General features: G+C 33.8%; 1 protein-coding gene across 7 annotated transcripts in view; it reads left to right on the top strand.

Annotated features, from left to right (window-relative positions):
* Positions 1–25,305, top strand: part of NBEA (neurobeachin) — a 460,815-nt gene that overhangs the window by 189,556 nt on the left and 245,954 nt on the right. For all 7 annotated transcript variants that reach the window (XM_088067905.1, XM_088067892.1, XM_088067894.1 and 4 more), the window contains 3 exons: positions 3,280–3,406; positions 4,062–4,189; positions 23,411–23,472. In XM_088067905.1, the coding sequence (XP_087924031.1) occupies positions 3,280–3,406; positions 4,062–4,189; positions 23,411–23,472 (317 nt within the window). The remainder of the gene's footprint in view (positions 1–3,279; positions 3,407–4,061; positions 4,190–23,410; positions 23,473–25,305) is intronic.

The raw sequence follows: 25,305 nt of genomic DNA, 5'->3' as shown, positions 1-25,305 counted from the left end.
AGCAAATAGAGGGGGATGCTTTTGGCATCCTTCTGCTTTATAGAGTAATATGAACTCATTTTTTTTTTTCCTCTTTCCTTTTGCAGATTACCTTAAATACCTGATAATAGAACTTTGATTTTTCTAAGGATAAAAAAAATAAATAAATATGATCTTAAAACCTAATTTTCCTGAGGCAGATGGGAGGAATGAAAAGACTGAATAATGTTATTGCTTCTCTGAGCAGTTCCATTTGTGTAGACACTTCTGTTAATCTAGAATGGATTTCCTTTTAGGTATTCTTATGTTGTGCAAAAAATGTCATGCACTGGAAACCTTGTTTTCCAAATGATGCTGAATAGTATCATTAAGCTTTTCAGTCCTCTTACTGATTAAATATCTGAACTATTTTGGCTGGAATGTAGTAGCACTTGTTTGTAAGTAATTGCATTTTAAAATCAGTCATTTCCCCACTACTGTTCTTCGTAGAGGGCAGTATTGCAAAAGCCATGGTACTATGGCACTGTGGATTAAAGGCTCCCTTTTTTGACAGAGCTTACAGTTTCTTTTTTCTTTTATGATTTTTTTTTTGATCCTAATCTATGGATTAGCTTGATTAAATGAGAAGTACTGATTGAATGGAATTTCAGCAAGTAGGAGGCTTAATTAGAACTATATATGTACGGAATTCTATAATAAAGCATTATATGAAGATTTGAATTTTTGAAGATTTAAGTTTTATATCAATGTTTTAGAAATGCTAAACATATTAATGACAGTTAAAAAAAGTAGTATCCCATTGAAAATACTTAAATAAATATTATTATATTAAAATGCTCATTTTGCCATTTTTAATTAAGCTATGCCTATGGTAGTCAGAACAGTGACTCATGTAAGTCAGTTTTTGAGACATACAGACTATCTAAAAACTTTCTGGTTTATATACTTCTAATCTATGAAATATGTATGTTATTAATTATTTAAAAATAGTGTATAGAATTTAATTGAACAGTACTTTGTTTGGTTTTTCTTTACTATGAGAAATAGAAAACAGAATGCAATTTTTTAGAAACACTAGATGTCCCCCCAAACCTATTTACAGTTGTTTTTACAGTATGTCACAGATACTCTAGAAATACAGTCATATCTATGTGATGGGTAGCACAATTTATAAGGTATATTCTGTGCTGGACTTAGGTGAAAGGTGTTTTTTTTCATTTATTCATGGGTTATAGTCGGTGTTTACATTCCATCTGCCATTGCTATCACAGTCAATGTCATGTCATGACTTAATGAGATGTATGTTACTCAAGTCCTTTAGTGCTGTGAACGCATCTATGGGGAGATAGGTTTTCTTCCTTCATGTTTTTATATAAGAAGCTGGCTTTATAGTTTCTTAGACTGGATTTCTGTAATTCATATCCCGATTCTTACTTTTATGCTAATCTAATAGTACTAGGTCTGTTCAATCTTCTGGAAGCCTAGCTGGTTGAATTTAGCAACTGCATTTTTAAACAACCTTAATGAAGGAAATTTCATTTCGGAAGGGAAAGGGAATAAACAATAAAAATCTGTATTCCCTATATATATGAATTTTAAAATTAATAAATACACAAATGCACACACAGAGACATATATATGTGAAGGCTTAATCTTTCTTAAGATATCCTATTCTCAGTTAAGTTGCTGTGATTTCTAGGTTGGCACAGATAGCCTACCTTATAGTTTTGTGTTTGTCAGTGTGTTTGGGTACATTTCAAATTTGTATTTAATCCAAGACAGAACACGCAGTGTAAGCCACAATCCATCTCCCAGTCCCATTATTAAAAAACTGCCTAAATCAGTTCCTAGTGTAAATCCTGAACCTCACCAGCTACACTTTAGTGTCAGCAAGCCCACTGAATCCTGCTTGCATTTTGATAGTGTGTTGAACTTAAATGTTCTTAAATGATCTAGTCAAAAATCCAATCTTTGCCTTCTTTTATTATTAGTAAAAAATATCTAAAGACAAATTTTATTATTTATTATTAGTAAAAAATATCTAAAGACAAATTCAATCAATCAATCAATTAATCATTCCTGCTGCCTGAGTATTTTTCACATTTACCAGCATTTACCCTTTACTTCACTGCTGGCTGGCTACTTAAGCAGTTAAGAAACCATAAATGCATTGTAGATCTCTGTAGGAACTGAAAAAATATAAAAAACTGAAAAATAATATACACCTGTGTAATGCAAAGGACAATGATGTAACAACTGCTAAAACTGACCATTAACAGGGCGTTAATAAATACTGGTTTTGAAAATGGCCAGAATAATGTCACTGATCTCTAAACTGGTCTTCCTCACTCTTCATTGCTAACTTGGATAAATCTTGTTGCCTGTCAGCTTCATCTCTGGTAGCATTGCAGTCCCTCAGGCTTTGAACTCCAAGTACGAGACTGTTTGTAGCTACCTCTCCTGCAGTGATATGTTGCAGAAGGACTGTGCAGAACAGGGACAGCATTTATCACAGCACTCTCACGTTCATGGCCTCTCTGAGCCTTTGCTGCTTTGCTTCAGAGAGGCTGAACTCACAGCACCATTTCAGCAAACATGATAGATTGGCATCCAGAGTCTAAGTTTAGCCCTTAGCTCTGACCCAGATCACTTAAAAGTATAAATGTATGCTCTGTGTGCATCTTTTTTTTTCTGGGCAGCTGTTCACAACCCATTGAAATGATGCCCCCATTGCCCTCCTTACTTTTAAGATCTTACAATTCTCCTTGACTCAAGGAAGGAAACAGAAAAATTGTAATTAGAATCTTCATACTCCTCAGACACCAATTTCCCCCATTACTTCCTGAAGTGATGTATATTTTCTATCTTCCCTGTATTTTTTTTAATTTCTATTTTAGTTTCTGCCTGTAGTTGCAACTGGGCAGCCAAGTGTGCATATATAAATATATTTTAAGAAATATTTAAAATTTTATTCTCAAGCTCATCTTAAGTACACCTTTATTTTGGAAAGATCTTGCTTTTACAGTATGATGTAAAATTATTTTGAATTTTGGAATATAATTTGGGAATAGTGGAAATGTGATAAGGATTTATTTTGCCTGATTTTCAATAGATTTCAAGTTTATTATTTTTATACCAGCAAAGTTAAGGTATTAATTTTTTGTTAACCATATAGAAAAGTTTTCACTATGTTAGAAAAAATAACATTTCCCTACTTAGGAGTAGATTAATAATACAAGGACTATTTTAAAAGTTTTCTTTCTTAAGACTGAATTAAGGTTTGTGTTTTTTGGGGGACAGGTGCAGTAGACTCAGGATCTTCTTCTTCCTCTTCGTCATCCAGCTTTGTGAATGGTGCTACCAGCAAAAATCTGCCAGCTGTCCAAACTGTTGCTCCAATGCCGGAGGATTCAGCTGAAAACATGAGGTACACAAGTTCTGTCTTTTAATATTAGTTACAATTTCTCTCCCCAAATTACTGTAAAAAAATAACTCATTTCATGTGCATTACTGTACCTGTACATGTGCTACCATGTATGTACTTTTTGGGTACCAAGGATGTGTATACTAAAATAACACTTCAGCAAAAAGTCTGAACTTTTCAACTGAAGGGTCTAGCTTGTTCAAACTATGCCAGCCACTAATACTTCATTAAAGTAATTTTTCATCTGGCTGGTTTATTTTCTTTATTCAATAATGCCAGTACATATTGGAAAGTAAGCAGTTTGGTAATGGAGCACTAGGAAGTGGAAGGAGACACATAACCTCTCCTGAGCAAACAAAGACCTGCGTTAAACTGGAGAGGACAAAACCAGACCTGTATTTGAAAATGATAAAAAAATTTTACTTGTTCTGGAGTACTCTGCAAATACTGTGGAATCTATGAGGCTGACACACTGCTGACTCTGACATGACATTTCCATTTACTTAAAGCCATTTAAAAACTGTAAAGATTAATCAAAATATGATCATCCTCTTTCCTAAAGAAGCATACAGAAACTTTTAAAAACAGGTGTGATTTGACATAATTTTACTTCTATTGTGAAGTGTACTTACAATCATGGTCTCTGTTTTTTCCACAGTATCACTGCAAAGCTTGAAAGAGCTTTAGAAAAGGTGGCCCCTCTCCTGCGAGAAATTTTTGTTGATTTTGCCCCTTTCCTATCTCGAACATTATTGGGTAGCCATGGACAAGAGCTGTTGATTGAAGGTACTGTTCTGTTATGAGATTGTGTTATTATAGGTATTATTAATTTAATATGAACAATTTTTTTATTTTCACTAGACTTTATATAACTATTTTTGATAAATGAATTACTCAGTTGTTAATGCATTGTGATTTCACTTCTTTGCATTTAATTTCATTTAAAGAAGTTAAAAGTGATAGCTTTTGTACCCTTTTGTTCCCCTGAGATGCTATGTAATGATACATCCTCTCATGAAATACTCCCTATAGTTTGCCTTTCTCTCCTAAGAATAATTCAGTGCTTCAACCTGAATTCAGACTTTGAGAAGCCAGTGAAAATACAATTAAAAAGTGTAAATTACTCCCACAGAAGAAAGTAAGAAGAAGACCATGCTCCAACATTATTGATGCCCATATCTGTATTTGGTAGGGCTGTTTTTGTCTGAGGCAGGTCAGTTGGATTCACAAAGGCACATAAAGAGCTGTCCCTAGAGGAGGAATAAACACTGATAAATTTTTTAAAAAAGTATCCTTGACCACTTTCAAGAATTTTTATGGGGTTTATGTGCTGTCTGCACTACTTCATAGTTAGAAAATTTGCCTCATAAAGGAGGCAGGAAGTAATGTAGAAGTTACACAGAACATGCAGATATGGCAAGCTCATGAAGAAAGTAATGAATCAGTACTGATGCAGCTAAAATAGAGAAGGGAGGATTTTCATGAGCATGCACTGCTCCCAGGTCATGTACTCAGAGGAGTATATTCAGCCAAGTAAACTTTTTCCTTGCAGGATTTTTCTGACACACAGATCTCAATTGCTGTTCATTGAGAGGAAAAGGTCTCCTGACAAGGCTTACAGTATGTAAAGATCTACACAGAAAAGACACAGCTTTGTGTTCAAATTCCAAACCCCCTTCTATTGTGTTTTATCTTCTATGTGTTTTATCTAAATATTGGTGTACAGTTTTTCTATGGTATTTCCATGATTACATCTCATAGTGTTGGCTCTTGTTACTAGAAATATTTACATCTTGTAACTGAAATTTTCTAGACCCTTTTCTTCTTTCATCTTCTTATTGTTTAATAATACCAAGGGATGGTGTAGTAGCTTAGTAATACTCAGAAGCTTCAGGTATTTTTTATTGTTAATTTAATAGTTTGTGAATAAGTTGCACTTCTCACTTAATGACACCTAAATTAATGGTCTGAGACTCACATTGAGATAACTGTAAGATAATTTATGGGATACTTTCTTAACTCTCTTATTTCAGTGAAGTTGGTTGCAAAATTTGTAGCAGTATTATCCTTTTCCATTTGGCAATTGATTAATTGCACTATATGTTTTATAAAGTATGACTAAAATTGTCTTGGTTTTACCTGAGTTCTTTCACTGATTAAAAAAATTCTTCATTGAATCATTCATTCAATCATTCATTGAGTCATTCTGATTTTGTCTTTTTGTCAGATCCACAGCATGAACAAGTCTATAGCTGTTCCAGGATATGACAAAGACTGAAACACTAGAGGTCACAGGAATCTCACAACTATACAGCAGTATTTAATCTCACTGCTTATCCAGAGAGAAACATGTTTTGTTGGATTGTTTCTGGCTTATAGCATGTTTCTGATAATGGCTTGTAGTGTCATTCCATATTTTGCCCCATCTATAGCTTAGCCACACAATTCAGAATCAGAAAACGTTCTCAAACCAAACACTGAGCTCCAAAACAAGTAATGTCCTTTCCATCATTTTTCTTTAATGTTATATCTAACCTTCTCTTCAATCACTCTCTCATTCCTGATTTCTAAAAACTAGTCCTTTGTTCCCAAGATATTGAAATAGCAATCTGGGAAGTAAAAAAATCCAAACACACCATAGATCTTTACACTTCAGGACTTGAATTTTTCTTTGCCACCTCCAAAATTCTTGGGCTTTTTTTCTTCTCAACAGAGGATTCAGAGTTGCTTTTATAGTCACTGTGTACTTCTGATCTTTTCTTTCTTCATTGCCTCAACGAGATTCTTTTTCTCAGCTAAACTGAATTATTGCCTAGTTAAGTTGCCTTTGAAAGAGAATTTCAAATTTGCTCTTATTCTGGTACCTGATTTACTTTGAGAAATTTCCTGTTATTCCTTACTGAAAGCCAGTGGTAGTCTTGAAGTATTTGAGAGTGCTCTCCAGGTAATCACTCAAAAAAGAGGGATTTAGTGATGTTTTTTCAGGATATGAGAGTGTATAGAATTCCTGTGGGGCTTTGATAATTGAAATTTGATTTCTTTTTTACTGGAAGTGGTAATTAACTTGACACTTTTATATACAATGGTTTAATTTGTTACTTTTTATGTAAAGGTTTTAGTTATAGGAATCAAAAGGAGCAAATAAACTTTCTTTAATTAAGTCTTAAAGCGCTTGTCTTTCAAATTGATCACCATAAAAATATCTATTGCATTCTGTGAAGCAACTTTCAAGCTTGACATAATAATACCTTTCCTTCTTTGCTGTTTTTCAAAACCTCCTTCTGGTATGAAGTTTTTCCCCTATCACATTTTGCTAAAATCAGAATACTGTCAGATACCCTTGATGCTGAGTGCTTTTTCCTGAGGGTCTTCCTAGAGCTCTTGTGCATATGTGTGTAAGAAGTGCTAAATCATTTTCAGATTTGGTAAGAATGTACAGTCTTGTTGCTGACTGCATGCTGAGGAGCACAAAATAAAAGGAAGCAGAAAGCAAAATTCATTTTAAAACTTCTAAAACAGGTTAATCATGCAGATTTTTTTAGAATATCTGATGGTTTATGATAGGTGCTGTCAATATATTTTTGGAAATGTATATACAACTTAGTTATGATTTCACCTTTTTGTTCAGCTGCCTCAAACCTTTGTTGAAAAATCTTGAAGTCATATCCTTTTACATCATCATTCTGTCCCATGGAAGACTGGCTGACCTATTGTTTGAGTAAATTATACTTACTGTCTTAGTGCCTTCTTAACTTCTGATTGAAGCTGAAATGAACAGGCTGCAATGATCTTGTCAGTCAAGAGCAAAAACTTAGGCCACTAATACTAGAAATTGTTAATTTTTCTTGTTCTGGTAAATTCCCAAATGTGACTGGTGACAGAGGAACCCTATCAGGTAGTAATCTGACATTGCAGAATATACTTAATGGTAAAATTCTTTATCTCTTTACTAAAATTACTAAATTACTAATTACTGATATAGTTACTTGCTCCTTTTTCTAAAACCAATTCTTTCTTCAAAGGTATCTTATACTCAACTGAATTTCAAATGTTTCATCAACTTCTCAGAACTGAGAATCAGAATTTTATTTGTAGAAAATATTGTCAGTGATGGGTTAAAAGGAGCCTTTTTGCATTTGAATGCAAATAGCTTCAAACAGAGTATACCAGAACCAGCCCAACACTGCTGTGGTTTGTCAACTGAGGCTCTTCCAATGCCTCAGAGAACAGAAGTTGCAAAGGTTAAAATTGCCCGGACAGAATCTAATTGGAAACAAACACGCAATATGTGTAGGTCACATATTTGAGCTTAGCAGAGCTCATGGTGGAGTTCCATTTAACACTTGCACAGATATGTTTTCGCTAACTAGTTTCCATATGGTCTGCAAATTTCCTCCATGTAAAGTGCATGACAACATTCTAGCTTTTAGGTGAAAATGTTACAGGCATATGTAATCCGATCTGTAGCTGAAAGAAAAGCTATATCCTCTTTTTGTCAAGCACAGATGGGTAGAAGTATTTGCACTACAGCTATTCTTGGAGTGTCTGGAACTGTAAGAGTATGTCCATGATTGAAACACAGTCACATAGAATGCTTTCCCTTCTCTTGAGTGAGGTACCAAAGAAACTTCACTGATGCTTTTACTTTGCTGTATCAAGAGCTGGGTAGAAGGTCAGCCAGGTAGCCCTTCTCCGAGGGATCTTTGATGAATTCCTTTCTGTACATTTGATATGTGTCCGATACAGGCACAATTAAAGTCAGATGACGGAGAGAATGTTTTTGCACTGATAGGAGCAGGATCTGTTCCTCCTCATTAACTCACCACATGGCCCTATGAAAATATCCAGTAGAGGTGGTGATGGACTAGCTTTGTATCGTGTTTGACAGAAGGCTTCTTGAAACAATTGAAAAATTGCCTAAAACATTCCTTTGGAAACCACAGATAGAACTTGGGTGCTAAATGACACTACTCTAAAAGCTCCCCAAGACCTCAAGTGTGACATTACTGTGGCATCCACCAATTCTGGCAGAATTCATTTCTGATTTTCTTGAAGAATACTGAATTTTATATTAGGAAAAGCAGGACAACTATTTTCCTTTAGATACTATGGTAATCCAGAGATCCCTTATACTTTCTGGGGAAAATTTACTTTTTTTGGAGCTTAACATGACCTTTGTGTTTCTCTTAGAAACTTTTCAGAACCTTTGTATTACTGTGTTCAGGAGCACAGATGCTGTAAAGTAGGAAAATTAATGTTCTTGCAGAACTTTTTCCCCCTGTACATATTATTCTCTCATTGTTTTATCTCATTCTGGCACATCCAAAACATTTTAGTTTGTGTGTCCAGGCACGCTTTCTTCCAACTAACTAAAAATATGGTAATTGCCCTACCAGTCTGTAGCACAGCATGTAGTCAATATTTTGAACTAAATAAATAAATTAATATTATCAAGTAAGAGGAAAAAGGAATAAATAAATAATTTTATGATTTTGAAATTTGTATTAAATTAACAGCATGTAAATAAAGCCTTAAGCTATTCATGGTGCTAAAATTTCTATAATCCAGTTTTTCATCCCATTTTACTATTTTTAGTGGCAGTCTTTTTTATAGTGTTGAATTGTTCCTGGCAAAACTAAGTGCTTAGGTGAAGATACGAGAAACAAAGGCATTGCATTGGAGAGATATGTTGAATCATTTTCTGGACTAACCAAAACTCAAGAAAAGGCCATATTTCAACACAGCCAGAAGCTGAGTCCAACTTCTAGGAGGGAAAAACAGAGACTTAGATCCATCCTAAGGATTCTAGGAGATGAGATACAAAACTAAACAGAGAATGGAGGAATTGGCAAAATAATTGGGATGCTGGGCTCCCTTAGCTCATTGCTGAGGCAATGTCCAGTGCCTTGGAAGAATAGATGAGGAGGTGGTTTCATTTGTGTGCACAAATTTGGTTAAACTCCCACTATCTTGTTCTGTAGTCAGCACTTAAAGAATGATACATACACTGCAGATGTATGAAGTACAATATAAGGAGCTTGATATGTTCAGTGTATCAAAAAGAAGTTAAATACTACAGGATGCCTTAGCATTTCCATCAACAAAATGCCTAATGAGGGTAAATATGATTGGAAAACTTTAGTAGGGCTTACCCTCATTTATTGTGATTGATGCTAGTCATAGTCATTATGACTATTTTAAAAATTCTTTCTAAATAGTCTTCAATCCAGCTTCTCAAGAGGAAAAATGTAATGTATTTGCTGGATGCTTTTGGAGCTTCTTGTTGACTTCTGAGCATGTGAATCACCATTTTCTCTGTGCCACATCGTGGAAAGAATGATAGTCTGCATTAACCTTAATTTACTTTAACATTGTCAGGATTGCATTTGTTCAGCTGGTGATAGACAGGTGTACCTCAATGTCAGCTAGCCACCTGCAGAAATCAGTAAAAACCAGTTTTTCCTTCTTCTGCAGCTGAATGCATCTTAACTCTAGATGCAGTCAAGAATATACCATTTTCCCTTGAGGTATCAAAGATGGTCGGTGCTTTTGTCACTTTATGAAATAAGTCTTCTGATTTTTATATGTGTGATCGTGTGTGTATATAAAAAATTATTTCCATTTTTTTATATAAGAAGTTCTTTAATCATTATCTTGAAGCTCATTTTTGTATGAGACATTTTCTCTGCATAATTAATTTGTCTTTTCAGGGAAGCCTCATGTAATGCTCATGCCAGCTATAGTTTGGTCTCAGATTTCAGAGAGCTCTTGCAATTATATGACTGCATAGCTGTATATGTACTTTAATCTGATTTTTTTGAGAACATGAAACTTAGGTGATTCTACTGAGCGAGGAGGATCAGCCTTTTAGTCCCTTGATAACTTTTCAATGTGTTGGCTGGTTTCAGCCAGCTTAACAGAGGTTGCTTAAAAATTGTTATTTTTACACAGTGTTCCCAAATATAAATATCTGTTTAGAAAAAATATACCTTATCTTGGGTTAGGGTGTATTTCTGACTCATCTTCAATATTTTCACTGCACTATTATTTGAGGTATGCCATCATTGTTTAATAATGGAACGGAAAACTGAATTGTAACTCAAAATAATCGCACCTCATTAATTTGTATTCATATGTACACATGTAATGTGTAAAGTACTGTGTTGGTACAATACTGTGGGTATTGCAGCATAAGGAGCAGGAAAGCAATTGATAAAGCAGCACTGTGGGAGCAGTAGGAACTCAGCTTTATTAGACATCAGGGCATCCCTGTTAGAAATCAAGGTGATTGTTAAAACTCTCTGCCGAGAGGTCAGGCCAGTGTCATTTGCAATAGGTGTCTCACTGGATGTGATCACTCTGTTCAGTAAGGATGAGGAATCTTATGGATTATTTGGTTTGTACTGGGTCAAGAACTCTGAATTGATTTTCCAAGGCTAAGTTCATAATGTACTTCTTTGCTGTGCCATATGCCGCTCCTTCCTTTCCGTGTGCCGTAAGTGTCTAAGTGTACCTTTTTCTCTGTCTAGGAACAGGTGATGCTGCACAGTGCACTTAAATCCAGTTAATTTCCTTACAGTCCTCTGTAAGAAAGTTTTCTTGAATTTGTGATAGTAGGATTTCTATTCATAGATTCCTTTTTATCTTCACCATGAAGACGTGCAAAAAGTTCCCAGAAAAATTGCACTACTGTCTGAAATTAACCCATTTTTAATAATGATTTATAGATAGTGCTTTTCTTCGATAAATTTGTTTTCCTTTTTTACTTTAAGAATTTCTGCAAGCAATTAGCAAGATTAGGTTTTTGCCATGAAGAAAACTGTAGGTTATTTTGAAACAAGACATGAAATTCCCCAATAGATATAATTTAAAATACTGCTGCTGGCTGAAAACCTGCCTGCACACATTGTAATCCATTCATAAGCAGGAAAAAGAGAAAGTTCATGAATTTCAAATTGACATGCTATTTATAGGCATGTCAGAAATTTGTTTCAAGAAATTCTCTGTCTGTGGTTGGTATGATTAGCTCATAGTATCTGACTGAAAGGCTCCACAGTGTGCTCATGCCTCTGCACACGCTTTGGGACTGCTCATGGATTTTAGTAAAAACATCAGTCAGTCAGGCACACATGCAGACAGAAAACAACACCAGTTTTCCAGAAGACTGTATGATAGGAACAAAGAAATGCTGAAGGGCTAAATGCACATTCAAATCTGCCTATTTATTTACACCTGCTCCAGTCAAAGTTCAAACCTTTGATACTTCCAAAGTTTTTTTAGAGTAGGCTACTAGTGACAAGACAGATGCCAATTCAGAGAACTGAAGAGCAGGTGCCACAAAAGAAGTCTCTATTATTTATCCACATTGAAATCTTCAAACTATAATGACCCAAATGCAATTTACAGAACATTTTTCTTTCACATAATATACCTTTATGACATCTTTAAAAGGATATCATTACAAACACCAGAAAGAGGATACACATTAATTCAATTTTGATTTAACTCTTGATTTACTGAAGTTCCTATGTGCAGAAGTATGTTCTGAACAGATGTTTAACATGGCAGGAAACATTATAGATCAGAGATCCAGATAGCAACTAGGAAATGCATAGCATCTGGCACCTTTTTGAAAGTAAACCTGCCAATAATTAATTACACATATGAGCCACTCTATCCCTGTCTAATGAGTTGGACACTTACTAAGATGTATTAGACTATGGAACAGAGGTTAACTGCTCATGCCCTCTCCTCTGTCTCTGACTTGTGTGGTCCCAGTATAACTTAAGGGTAGAAATTATTTTTGGCATTCAGATTTTATGTCATTGATTATATTATCATTATTGCATTGATTAATAATCAAGGTGTCTTTACAATCCAAAATGTAAAGAGTTCTCATTAGACAGAAATTGGGGTTCTTTTGTTGCTTTGACAATGGAGGAAAAAAAAGACTGAAATTGTGAGACTAATTGTAAAGTTTAGTTAGGAGAGTGCAGATGAAAAAAATTGATAAAAAATGCATGCCTTCAGGAAACTAAAAGCTAGTAATTGTGTAAAGTAGTCAGGTTTGCTGGAAAGAAGCTCTGAAAGTTATTAATGAAAATATAGAAGCCACTAGATGTTTGAAGTTACTAAATTATTGTTGAAAGTGCTATTATAACACTTTTATTATTAAGAACCAAAGAGTACTAATCACCGGTCTTTTAAAGCACATAAGTAAATGAACAAAATACTGGAGCCTTTGAAGAGTAAGAAAATGATTTAGTTTGTGATCCCTGAGTCCCATTTTCTTCAGCAGTATTAGCCACTTTCTCATAAATTTCTTTTTCAAGCTACTGGCCTGTATTCCAGTTGCAAGCCAAAGGGCCTAGAAAGAACAGGTCTTTTTGCCTTAGAATTCTAGAAAAATGCCCTCCCTGATGTCCATCTCCGTGTTACTCTCCTTGATAGTCCATCTTGTTTGTAATCCAGTTTCTGTCTTCTTGCTTTAACTTTCAGCTTTACTGGAAAATGTTTTTCCAGTGAGTTTTCCTACTAGCCTTCTACCAATAATAAAAAAAAAAAAAAAAAAGCCAAACCTGTAGCAAGAGAACTATTTAAAGTTATTTCAAGGCAATAATTTTTGAAATATTCTGGAGAAAGTTCTTAACATGTGCAGGCACTGCTGTAATACAGCCTGTAGGTGGACTCATCATATCAGGTATACAGCAGTGCTGAATGGTAACCCTGGACTAAGTTGTACAATTTTATTTTTTTTATTTTTTTTAAAGCCACCTTTTCCCCCCTTATTATTTTCTCCTCTACTGTCCAGATCCAAAGAAAAACGAGGTGGTATGCCAAAATGGTATTCAGTATCTACAGGATGTTCATGCTGTGACTGAAGCTCTCCACAGGCAGAGGTTCTCTGGTTCTTATTCCACTTAATTCATCATTCAGAACTCAGCAGGGGACTCTGCCTGATTTTGGACTTGAAACAGTTAGGCTGGTATTTGCCCCAGCCCTTGTCCTCTGAAGGCTTAAAAATGGAATCAATCTACTTTATTACACCGGCAGTGTTTTCCAGAGAACTACCTAACTCTGGTAATCTATAGAGTGCAAATAACATCTCTGTATCAGATATTTCCCTGAAAGATGTATTTCTCGTGAGACATAGTAAAATAATCCTTTTCCGTGTAGTCTGAGTTCTATGACCAGGTTCTTTACAAAATTGATCTCATTTAAGGCTGGTCACAGTTTTTCTGTATATATTCCTTAATTTTCTGTCTATTTATTATCTGTTCTTATGACCCAAGCTGAAACATTTTAATTAGTGGCCAAATTTACCAAATTTTCTTACTGATCATGATGATTTAAAGGCACTTCTTCAGTTCATCCTGCTGAGTATGGATTTGCTTGTTTCCATGCCTTCAAGGCTTAAAAAAAGAATCTTGCACAAAAGGTATAGACTCAATTAATTTGAGAAACTGCTGCATTTGAATTTTAAAAATATACCAGTTTATAGAGCCTTTCTTGATGGGAAAAAATGTTAATTTTAGTATAAACATGAGTGAACCATCTATCTTGATTTGCCTAGATATTAACAAACTCCCTACATACCTGGGATTATTTTTGCAACTAAGTTAGTATAGCTTTACTGTGTTCAGTGCAACTTTATGTTAAATTTTACCTCCTTCAAAAAAGGGTCCTCAGATCTGCTAAATATCTATTCTCTTATGTCATATTTTTGTTTGATGGTGTGTAGAATTTTATAATTCATTCTTTTTATACTTCTTGTCTGTGGAGATTTTCTTGCAATGAGAAAGCCTCATGCTGAAAGAACTTGTCAGACAACAGAGACAGTTGTGATATGTCAAATTAAGATGGCAAAGTGATGTCAAAGCAGGTCTAGGGAGAGCCCATAACAGTGTTACTGTCAAGTAAATAAAGAAAACTGAAACACAAGAAATACAAGTTATTTCAAGAGATCTATGACTGTGGAAGGTTTTTTGTGTTTTGAGAGGCACTGTTTCAGAATGATTACCATTTGTCAGTAGGGCTTCCTTACAGAAGTGAGATCTGATGGCTGCCAACTAAGGTCAGCAAAGTTCAGCTTGGAGATTTTTATTTTCCTTTTCTTGTTATCAAATTCTCAGGAAACATTTTTATTTATACAAAAGTATATGTGTAGCAAAACTCAGGAGATCACATCTACTTAAAATAAGGGTTATCTTGGCCTTAGAAATTTAGGAAGCTGCATGAACTCTGAGGTTTTGTTATTCTCCTTATTTGTAGCTGTGCTGGTTCACTCAGTGTGGCCCCAATGTTGCTGAAGAGAAGAAATATAAGGAAGTAAGGAGGATCAGTAAGTGGTCTTATTGCAATGCAGCTTAACCTTTTCTCACCATTCTTTTTTGTCATTCACCAGGCACATATTTCAGTTTTGTCATGCCATGATGGTAATTCTCCCCTAATAATAGGAAAGAATGTAACAAAGAACTAGAAGGAAATAAGAGAAAGAAGAAAAAAAAAAGTAATTCCTATGTTTACCATAAGAGGAGAGAAAAAAAATTAATAAGCTCATAAAATAGGGCATCAAATAGGAGTAAGTTATAGACTGAAGCTAAGAAAAAGTTGATAAACTTCAGGAGTAAAAATAAAACTTCATACCTAAGGAAAATATAACATGGAGTAATGCCTTTTCAGGGAAATTCTGATACTCGAGAGGCTGTTATTTGGGGTCATACCTATGATATATCTTTTCCTGGATGTCCCTTTTAACAACCTTAGAAAGACTTGGAAAAGGTTCTTGAGATGAGCAGGAAGCACCATTGTTGTAGTGAAAGTATAAAGTATAAACATTTACTTACGTTAGTGAGTGAAATTAATTTCTCCTTGTATAGTTCTTTGAAAATAATTAACTAATTTCAAAATGTACTTCCTCTAATTCAGATTTGAGAAGAGGTGAAAGACTGAGGAAAAAAAAGAGGAAGGAGAGGTAGATGTTTCTTCATTTAAATAAGAAAAATCTCTTTTTTCCATGTATTAAATATGTGGCAATTTCTTTGGTATCACTTGTTTTCATTTAGTAATTTTTTTTACAAATTTAATCACAAAACTGGCAACTTTTTCAGGAAAAAGACCACATGGCAGAACTTCTAAAATATTTTAAATTGTCCCATTTTAAATTAATATTTAAATTTCTTTATCAGTGAATGTTTTTCTTACTCCTTCCATTGAAAAAAAATTTTCCTGGCAGCTATGGTAGAAATTTACTGACAATTCTGAACCACTTATTTGAATAATATCTTAGTATAAAGAGGGAAATCAGAAGACTTTCTGCATAATACATTAATTCTCACAGTGGACTGTTTGGTTTTGGAGGAAAAAAGTGGAATGCTTTCTATCTAGATTTCTATCTAGATTCTTTCTAGATATAATGGTTTGGGATTTTCTAGAACCTGTAATTGTAGGCATTTTCCAGGCTTCTCTTGAAAAAAAAAAATGTTTATAACTTACTCAAGTCAACATGAAAATTAAGCACATTTTGACATAAAAGAAATAATTCCATTTTACAGACCTTTTCAAGATTAGAGATATTTTAGTTTGGTCAAACTAAAGTTTGAGCAGTGCAGTGTGATCATTGACTTGGGTGTTTTTACATGTAGTCTAGAAGAGGACTTTAGAAGATGAGAAAATACATTTAATTCACAAATAAATTCTAGTAAATATGTATCATACCATTAAAAAACTGTTGCACTTAAATTTAACAGGGAATTGTTTTCTTATAATTAATATTTTTGTTGAATTTTTTTATTTACAAATATTTTTGTGTTATTGGTTTTGTGTTGTTAATGTTGATTAGAACAATTTCTCAATCAATACTTGATAGACTGATGTAAATTAAGATAAATTAAGATAGATCTGTTCTGTTATAGAAGTTGGATAAGCAAATTATTTCACTATGTCACAATAATTGGAAAGATTTGGAAGATATTTGGAAAGAGTTCTGGCTGAAAACATACTGTTTTAAGAGAATGACAGTGGAACACAAATGCATATATTGAGTACACCCCAATGGAGCACTGGCCAAATGAAAAATTACCACAGACATTAAATGAAAAACTGAATCAGTTTTGGAATTCTTCTGTGGCATATTAACTGAACAGTGGTAGTGGATTTTATTTTATAGATTAAGTGGTTTCCTTTTCATTTGATGAATGAGAATTTGTGCACCCCATGACTCAAAAGGAAAATCCACAGGTTAGCATGAGGCTGGACTCTTCGGAGTAGAGTGGCACTAGCATCAGCTTTGTCAATATCATTCCAGCTCATTGGATTACTGTACGAAAATCTGTAATTTTAAAAAATAAATCATGTATGCGTTGTAATAAATCCCCTCTCTGTGGGTATGCTCTCAAGGGTTTTTGTCATTCTGTGATTCCATCTGGATGCTTTCCACTTCATATTTAGGTTCCTTTTTAGTAACTGCAGTGGTGAAGAAGTTTAGGTTTTCTCACTTTAATAACGTAATTCAAGAAACTATTGCATACCTTTCTTACTCTGTTAAGTATTGTCCCAATATTGAGGTCTGTTTTAGTTTACAAATCTGACTAAAAGGGCTGACCCTTTTGAGTTGGGTTTGGACAGATGAAAATCTGGGGGGTTTTGTTGACCTACCACTGTTTATTTGAGGTGTTTATCCTAAGATGTCTGTTCTAAAGATTTACAATATAATTTAAAAGGCATTCCATTTGATACCCTGAATGACACCTTTCCTAGATTTCCAGGTATCAGATATAAAGAATATTGCTTGTATTGAGCAGTGTCTTTGACCATTAAAAAAAAAAAAAAAAAAAAGTTTAAGAATTTTAACTATTTTTATCAACTAAAAAATTGAGTCAAACTGTATTTTTCTGTGTCAGTCTTCTGTTCTGTAAAGGAGATTTGCCCAAACAAAGAATGGTCTGGGGTACTAATACAGCCATCCTTCATGGTCCCTAGAGTTGGTGATAATGTCAGTCAAGGCTGCTGAAGGGATTGTTAAATCCATAATCCTGACTTTGATATTTTAGTGAGTTATTTTCTTTGGAATAGTGTTTTCTTTCATCTAGTAAAAGCAAAGTTATAATTATTTTGCAACATGGCTGTTACTCCCATCTGCAGACTTTCTACAAAGTCTGAATATTTCCCAGCCTTTGCTTTTCATAAATGAAGACCATTAGTGTAATTTAAATGCCTACAAAATATGTGACATATGTATGGTTCTGAAACCAATTTTGAGTATAATCTTGCAAAACTTTGCATTCTGTTTAATACATATCTTTCTCCCTTTCCCCCCAGCCCCTCCAATAATTGCTTGGTTTGGAATAAGAACATCTGTTGTTTCAGTTTAAGTTTTGCATACTTAGCATTTACTTTCAAATTTTTCACCAATCATCTATTTTCTCTCCATACTCTCTCCAGATCTGTAAGGAACTCCCCAGCAACTTGATAATTCATGAAAAACATTAATTTGAATCTAATTTTCTCTGTGTGACATCCTATGGAAGAGAGGGAATAATGGAGATTTAAATTATCCAAATAACCTTTTTTGGTCAAATAAAGAGTCCTAAGGTTGTTTCTTGGATAATAAATTGGATTTAGAAATATATTTCAAGAAATAATGTGCCAGATTTTGCTGGCAGAAGAAAGAGGGTTAGAAAGAGCAAATAAATTTTAAGGAAAACTCACATTTCCAACCAAAATACCACCATCAATTTTTTTCCTAGTAGTTTCACAGCCAAAACATGCTTTAGTTTCTGTGCCCAGTGAAAAGTGTCCTTGGAAGTTTGTTGTGCCAATCCTAACAAATGCTGACCAAAGTATAAGGGAATAGTCTTATCAAAAATGAAAACCCAATTTATGAATGATAATTACCAGTAGAAAATTCCTACTCTGTCTCATGGCACAGAAATCGCTGAGGATTATGGGAAGAGATATCATAGTATGAATTACCCATAATTATTATTAACAATTTCAAACAATTTGAAACAATACAGTTTTGTTTAAGGTACATGGAAGACTATATCACAAGGAAATAGAAAAAAAGCTTACCTTACAAAAAAAAAGAAAAAGTTACAAAGAAGAATTAGTGTTTTCTGATTTTCTTTTTTGTCTAGTTTTAGGTCTTTTTGCTCATTCCTAGGTACAATTTACAAACTTCTCACATGTTACTAAAATAATTGATATAGTAGCATGTGTGTATTTTTCCTAAGCATCTTGTACTAAACAAAGCTCCTATAGTTTTGATGATATGATGCAGAGAAGTAATAAAGACCAATTTTTCTCTGTGAACTGAGTTAAATGGATTAAACTTTCTCAAGCATTTTACCTAGCCATATCTGAGATTTTTCAGATAAGCAGAAGCTATGACTGAGTGAAAGATTTCTGCAGGCTCTAAAGTTTTGTTAATTGCATCTTTTTTTTCTAAGTTGAACATGAGCTATAAAAACATTTAGGTTTTGTTGTTGCTAGTATTACAATTGATTCCAGTTCCAATAAGGTTTTAAGTTGACACAAAGTAAAATCATTGAAAGAAAATGTAGGCAAACCTTGATAAATACCAGATGAAATTGTGGTGGTATTCGGTTAGACTCATACACACATTGTATTAATAATAATAAAAAGAAGTTCAAAACCATGATCTTATTTCATAAGGATTTTTTTTTAAATTGATTTTATCAGCCTACATTATATTTCTTCAAAATGGAAATTCACACTGACTAGGTCAGCATGGTGACTTGGAAGTTTTGAACCCATGACTTCATTAATACCACAAGCATGACTAAAACAGTATAGTTGAAATTAATCTTTTTCAGACATTAATAAGTCATAGTGAAAAGAAATAATTAGCATATCTTTGGGCCAGCAGAAGAACACTGGAAAAGAAGTCAAGTAAACCAGAGCATTTCAAGATAATTGCCAGGCATACATCATTTATTCCAGATTAACCAAGGTCATGCACTTGATGCTCCCAGTTTTTGCATCCATATATGTAGTCATTGTTGCCATCAAATTGCTGAATTTTGATGGCTATATTTAATGGACTGAGAATAGACCATGAAGAAAAGTACTAAGAATAGCAAATGTAAAAAGTGCATACTCCATTCAGTTTGACAGTGACCTTTTTAACCTTGCTGTATGCAGGAAATATCCACTTGTATTTTAGTAATTACATTAGCTTACTTAATGGCATTTGATACAGATGGTATAGGAAGAACTTATCTGCAGCTGAAGAATGCAGGCAACAGTTTTAGTTTGAGTGGCAAATAGTTTTTCTCATTAGAGTTAAGGAGGGGGAAGAGAACTGAAAATAGATTTGTATGCTCTCTTCAATCAGAGAAGCCATTATTTTTCCAAGCTTGTTATCTTTCTTTTCCTCATTATGTTAAAACTAATAAAATTTTGAACACACTAAAAACCCTGTTGAACCCTGCAAAATGGTAAAGAGGAAATAAAAATACAGTTGATAGCACATTTGGAACTTAGAAAATCAATTGGAAAATTGATACTTATTCTGATTAATACTTCAAATTCTATTTTTAATTTTATGAAGAGACCTCAAGCAGTTTATGCCTTCTGTACTGTCTGAAAAATGGGAGAACTTTTCTACCTCTCTTTTAATTTTTGTCTGTCAGGATATAGACTGTGCAGTGAGGGAAATATTTTTGATTCCTGTGCGATGCCAGAAGAAATTAGCCAATTCACAAAGTTTTGACTCCTAGAAGAGAGGAGGGTGCAAATTTAGAAACTGAAAGAGTAATAAAATTATCTCTTTTTTTCTGGTCTATGAAGGAAAACTTTAATAGGACAGGGATTGTGGTTCTTCCTAAACTTGATCCTGCAGCTTTTGATGATGTGGGGTCTTCATAACACAGAGACTGCATTCTGACAGTTTTTCCTAATAGGCAGAAATGGATCTGTCCTCCATTAGGCCTGATCTGTTTTTATCATTCTCTACTATTGACTGCACAACAACTCTGACAGTAGATTTTGAAGATTAATTGTGTTTTTCATAATAGGAAAAAAATCGTTATTTACTTGAAATCTTAACTGCTCAATCTCCTGATTGAGCAAAAATGAAGCAAAAATGCGAAGCACAATAGAGCGCTTGGCAGCTAGGATGGAGGAAATGGGGCATATAAAGGAGGGCACACACTTTCCCTTGTGGTTCGAGTCAAGAGAGTTCCTTAAGTAGGATTAGGGGGCTGATAAGTAAGAAATTTATAAAGCGAAATGGTGACCCTGCTATGAATGTTTCACATTTCTGTATTCTGTTTTACTTCAAGGAATGTATAATATGAATATTTAGAGGTGAACAGAAAGTATTTCTGTTTCTATTTCCTTCTTACTGACCATCAGGGGGCACAGGATACCCCATTTTCTTTCTGGGACACTCCCAATTCTGCTTATTTACCAGTAGAGAGCTGCACGCTTAATTTCTTCAGTAGACTGAGACAAACATCATTAACACCATGACCTTCTTTAATGAGGCCTTCCTATCTCACTCTGTATTTTCTTATGAGAAAAGTGCTACAGTCTCTAAGATAATTATTTGTTCCTTTTGGACATGGAAACCAGCCTCTTTTAATACTGGTGGTTATGAGAGGTGTTAATGGCTGTTACCAATGGGTTGTTTCATCAGCAGGCAATTAAAGAGCTGGTTATAACTAATGGGCCTGCTGATGTGCTAACCAGATGTCAGTTCTGTATCCTTCTCTTTCTTTCTCTGAATTTCATCAAAATCAGTTTGATTCCCCTTTCCAGTGCTGGCATGCTACATCCAAGCAGTTGATTAGATGTGATATATAAAAATTATCAAGTAATGTACAGAGGAGTAGTGAAAAGACATCAGTTTGAGGTCAGAGACCACTTAGACACATGCCATTATTGAGTTATTAAAAAGTTAGGCAGAGTGTATAAAAATTCTTCTTGTAAATAGATAATCTTGATCTAAGCAATTATGACTCCTTTAAACAGTCATGCTTTGTCATATCTGCAGCTTTGTGTTATTAGGACTAGAAAATCATTGTTATCTGAAGCTAATCATGGTTATTTATCCTAGCTTTGTGCCATTTTAGGTGTGTTTGTTTCGGTCCACACTCCAAAATTTTTTCATTTTGTTTGAAGATGAACAGGTAGCATAAGAATCCTTGCCTTTGAAAGTTAAGAACTTCTAATTAAATTAATTAAGCCAGAAAATATTCACTGTGTGTTTCTCTTCAAAGCATATATTTTATATCAAGTTTTCTTTTTGAAAACATTATGAAGATACAAAGACATTACTGCTGATATGTAATCACTTTTATGTAATTTAGTTGGTTTCTTTTGCATAAGTGTGTATGGTGCTCATTCTGTATACATTTGTTCTTTTGATGTAAAATCAGAAGAAAGAATATGTACAGATTTAGAAGACTGTGGCATGAGGTTTCGAAGAGCATTACTTTCCCTTAGTCATGTTTTAGTACACCTGAGATCTGATTTTGAAGGATGATAAGTGAGTGCGTGACAGAAAGGGGTTTTTTGGGCATTTGTTAGTTTTTTTTTAGTTTTGTGTTTTGTGGGTTGTTTGGTTTTGTTTTGATTGTTTGTTTCTGTGGTTTTTTTTTGTTTGTTTTTCTTTAGTTTTACAGAATAAGGGGTGAATTCATAACAAACCAGACAACATTCTATGATGAAATATTTGATGTGTCTGTCCTACCTGCATTGGCTTAACTGTAGGGTTCGGTCTTATGTTTGGATTTTCTTTGTCAGCTTCCAAACAGTGGAGGTAGCCTGCAGGTGATAAGTATCTCATTAATCTTTCTGATCCTCTAGCACTTGAGCATCAGAATAGCTGATCAATTACAGCAATTGTCTCCCTAAATGAGCTTTACACATCTGCCTCTTATTTCATTAACTGTCTGCCCCTATATCTGATAGAATGGAAGCCTAGTGGCTTCTTACAGCTTGTTCTGTGTTACTGTACAATAAGGATGGAGTTGTTAGCAAAATGGGCACAAAAGGCTATTTATCCACTACTCTAAATAAATATACATGCTATCGTGTAGGAGTACTTTTGTCTCTAATCACTGTTTGTAGAAACCTTCTTAAAGCACATCAGTTTGCTTTCTGGCCACCTATTTAGTCCTTACTTGTAAGCTTATTTGTAAATTTATCAGTTTTATAACGCAGCCAAAGCGTTTCCACGCCCTTAAGCATCATATCAATGTCTATTGTTTTAGATAACAGAAGCTAGCACAAGTAAAGTTAACAGTAGAAATGAAATTTCCTGCAAGTGTCCTTACAATGCATCTTTAAATACTCAGATATGGCATCTTTCTCTCAGAGAGTAAATTTACATTTCCAAAGCTGCAAGCATTTGCAATAGTGACAATATTATTAGGTTTATATTATTTAAATTAAGCAGAAAACAATGAGTAACAGTTAGACTATATAATTCAAGGGTTTTTTTTTAAGAAACATGCCCTAAAAATTATGGGGTTTGATTCTAATGAAAGTAGGATTTCACATGAATGCCTATTTCATTAATACTCAAGCTTTCAATTATAGGATAATCAATTACCAGATGAAAATTAAAATAATGTCTAAGCAGAGGCTTTATAATTTGCTTGTTATTAACTGATAATTTTATTCTTACGAATTTACATGATTAAATATTCAAAAGCTGTTAACTTTTGTTTATCATACATTAAATTGCTTTGGATTATATTTGTTTGTTTGTTTGTTTTAATAACTAACCTAAATGCCAAAAAGAGTTAGAAGACATTCTGTCCTGAACTGGTCTAGATTATTCCAGGTGATTCTTATGAACATTTAAATATTTGTGAAGCTGAATTTCTCAGTTAATTGTGCTTGAAACTTGTTTTAGTCTGTTTGAATTATAAAAAAAAATATACATTTTACATATTTTATGGATTTCTGGAACCATGGAGCTATTATATCAAAATACCACCATTTTTTAAACTAATTCTTGACTGTTTATTGCAGGTCTTGTTTGTATGAAGTCAAGTACTTCAGTGGTTGAACTGGTTATGCTGCTTTGTTCACAGGTAAGACATTCTCTGGTTTTGATTGTATTAATTTCCTTGTGTAATCACTGGCAGTCAAAGAATTGTATCTGGCAGTTTGTTTCATTCTTCCATTTCATTACAAAAAAAATACAAATTAGTTTCTTCTGGTAATATATAAATTGTAGCTTTTTTTTTTATATATATACATTCTATAGTTTTTTATATTCACAGGGTATACAGTGTATATTTGTATTTATTTATTATGCATTTTGAAATACATGACATAACACTGAATATTTTACATAGCTGGCAGTATATAAAAAGCAGAGGAACGTGGATTAGGTAGTCCTCAAGAACTGCAGATGCAGAACTTTTCTATATAAAAATTCTGTGGTTAATTATTGGGGTTTTAACACAGCAGTAATGGGTTTCTCAAATCCAAATTAATTAATGTTTTGAAATGCTTTTAAAAAATATTGAAATATTGAAAGCTAAACTAGTTTCTCATACTGTTTGGATTATTTATATCTTAATTTTTATATTATTTATTTTAATAGAAGTGTTATAGTGTTATTGGTTAGTATTGTGTATATACCCTTTTACTTTAAACTGCCAGTAAGAAGTTATCAGTCAACATTTTAGAACTTCATTCACTTTGTAGAATGTAAGAAAGATATGATTTCCCAACCAATCCAAATAACTTTACAATTTTTTATACTTCTCTAAAAACTTATAACAACATTTCATTGACCAGGTTCCCCACAGAACTAGTTTAACTCAAAACAAGTTTTTGTATAGAATGCCCAGGTTAATGTATTATATAATTGTCAAAGGAAATCATTCCTTTGTAGCTTTTCTTGAGCATTCACTACTGCGCACTGACAGCATACACCAAAAATATACTGTAAACAAAGGCGTGTCTTGGGACAATTGAAATAATAAACATTTACAACTGGTTTTGGGGGAGAGTGTTCCAACTTACCTTGCCTGTCTGTAGGTTGCATTTCTTCAAGCTTGTGTCATAAGGAAATCATTAAATCTTGTTTTCCTTTTTTTTTTTTTTTGTCTTCCTTTTTTTTCTTCCTCTTTTAGAGGGATAGCAGTTAGGGAAAAGTAAAAGAAAAATACATCCCTGGCAGGAATCCTCAGTGGGATTTCGACTTCAAACCTTCTCTAGCAGGGCACTTGAAAAATTTGTTACCTAATGGTGATGTCCTGGGCTCCAAGAAAATTCCGGAAGATCCATTAAGGCTTTTGAGCTCAATGTTCATGTCATACAACTTTTTTCTTTTATTTTTAGCAGCTCTTGAAACATTTTTTCGAGGGAAGGAATAACTTAAAATCCTTTCTTCTCTAGCCTTTGGTTTTACTGCAGTTCTCAGGAATAAAGTGGAATGTAGCATTAGGGTCTAGTGTCTTTGATGGCCTCATCATCTAATCATAGGTTTAACATTACTCATTTGCTGGCTCCAGGAATTCCTGCCATTAAGGGCCCTAGAGATGAAACTTTGCCTCAAATATTGATTGAAAGGAAGAGAGAGAAATTTAAGCTCTTTCTCTGATGCTCTTTCTTTAGACATCTCAGTAGAGCTGTGTAACAAATGCAGCAAAAATCAATTTGTTATTTTTATGACTACTATACATGTTGGATTTTATTTCAAAGTATTTTAAAAATAAGATTCACTTTATACCTGGAATAATGGGAAGGGGCTAATAATTTTGAAGCTTCAAGCATTTATTTATTTTCTTTCATGTTTGCTTGGAAGAACTCTTTCCCATCTACCTAATTACTTGGGGAAATTGCAAGCTTTTAGTTTTTATACCCCATCTGATACTTCAGGGTTGTTTCCTTGTCTTCTAAACAAGGAGGAT

The sequence above is a fragment of the Pseudopodoces humilis genome, chromosome 2 (assembly GCF_049639895.1).
Source record: "Pseudopodoces humilis isolate 2021_Gansu_Grassland_sample_001 chromosome 2, ASM4963989v1, whole genome shotgun sequence".
In the NCBI taxonomy this organism is placed as follows: domain Eukaryota; kingdom Metazoa; phylum Chordata; class Aves; order Passeriformes; family Paridae; genus Pseudopodoces; species Pseudopodoces humilis.
Note: the sequence above shows the minus strand (reverse complement) of the source record. Positions and strands in the feature narration are given on the sequence as shown.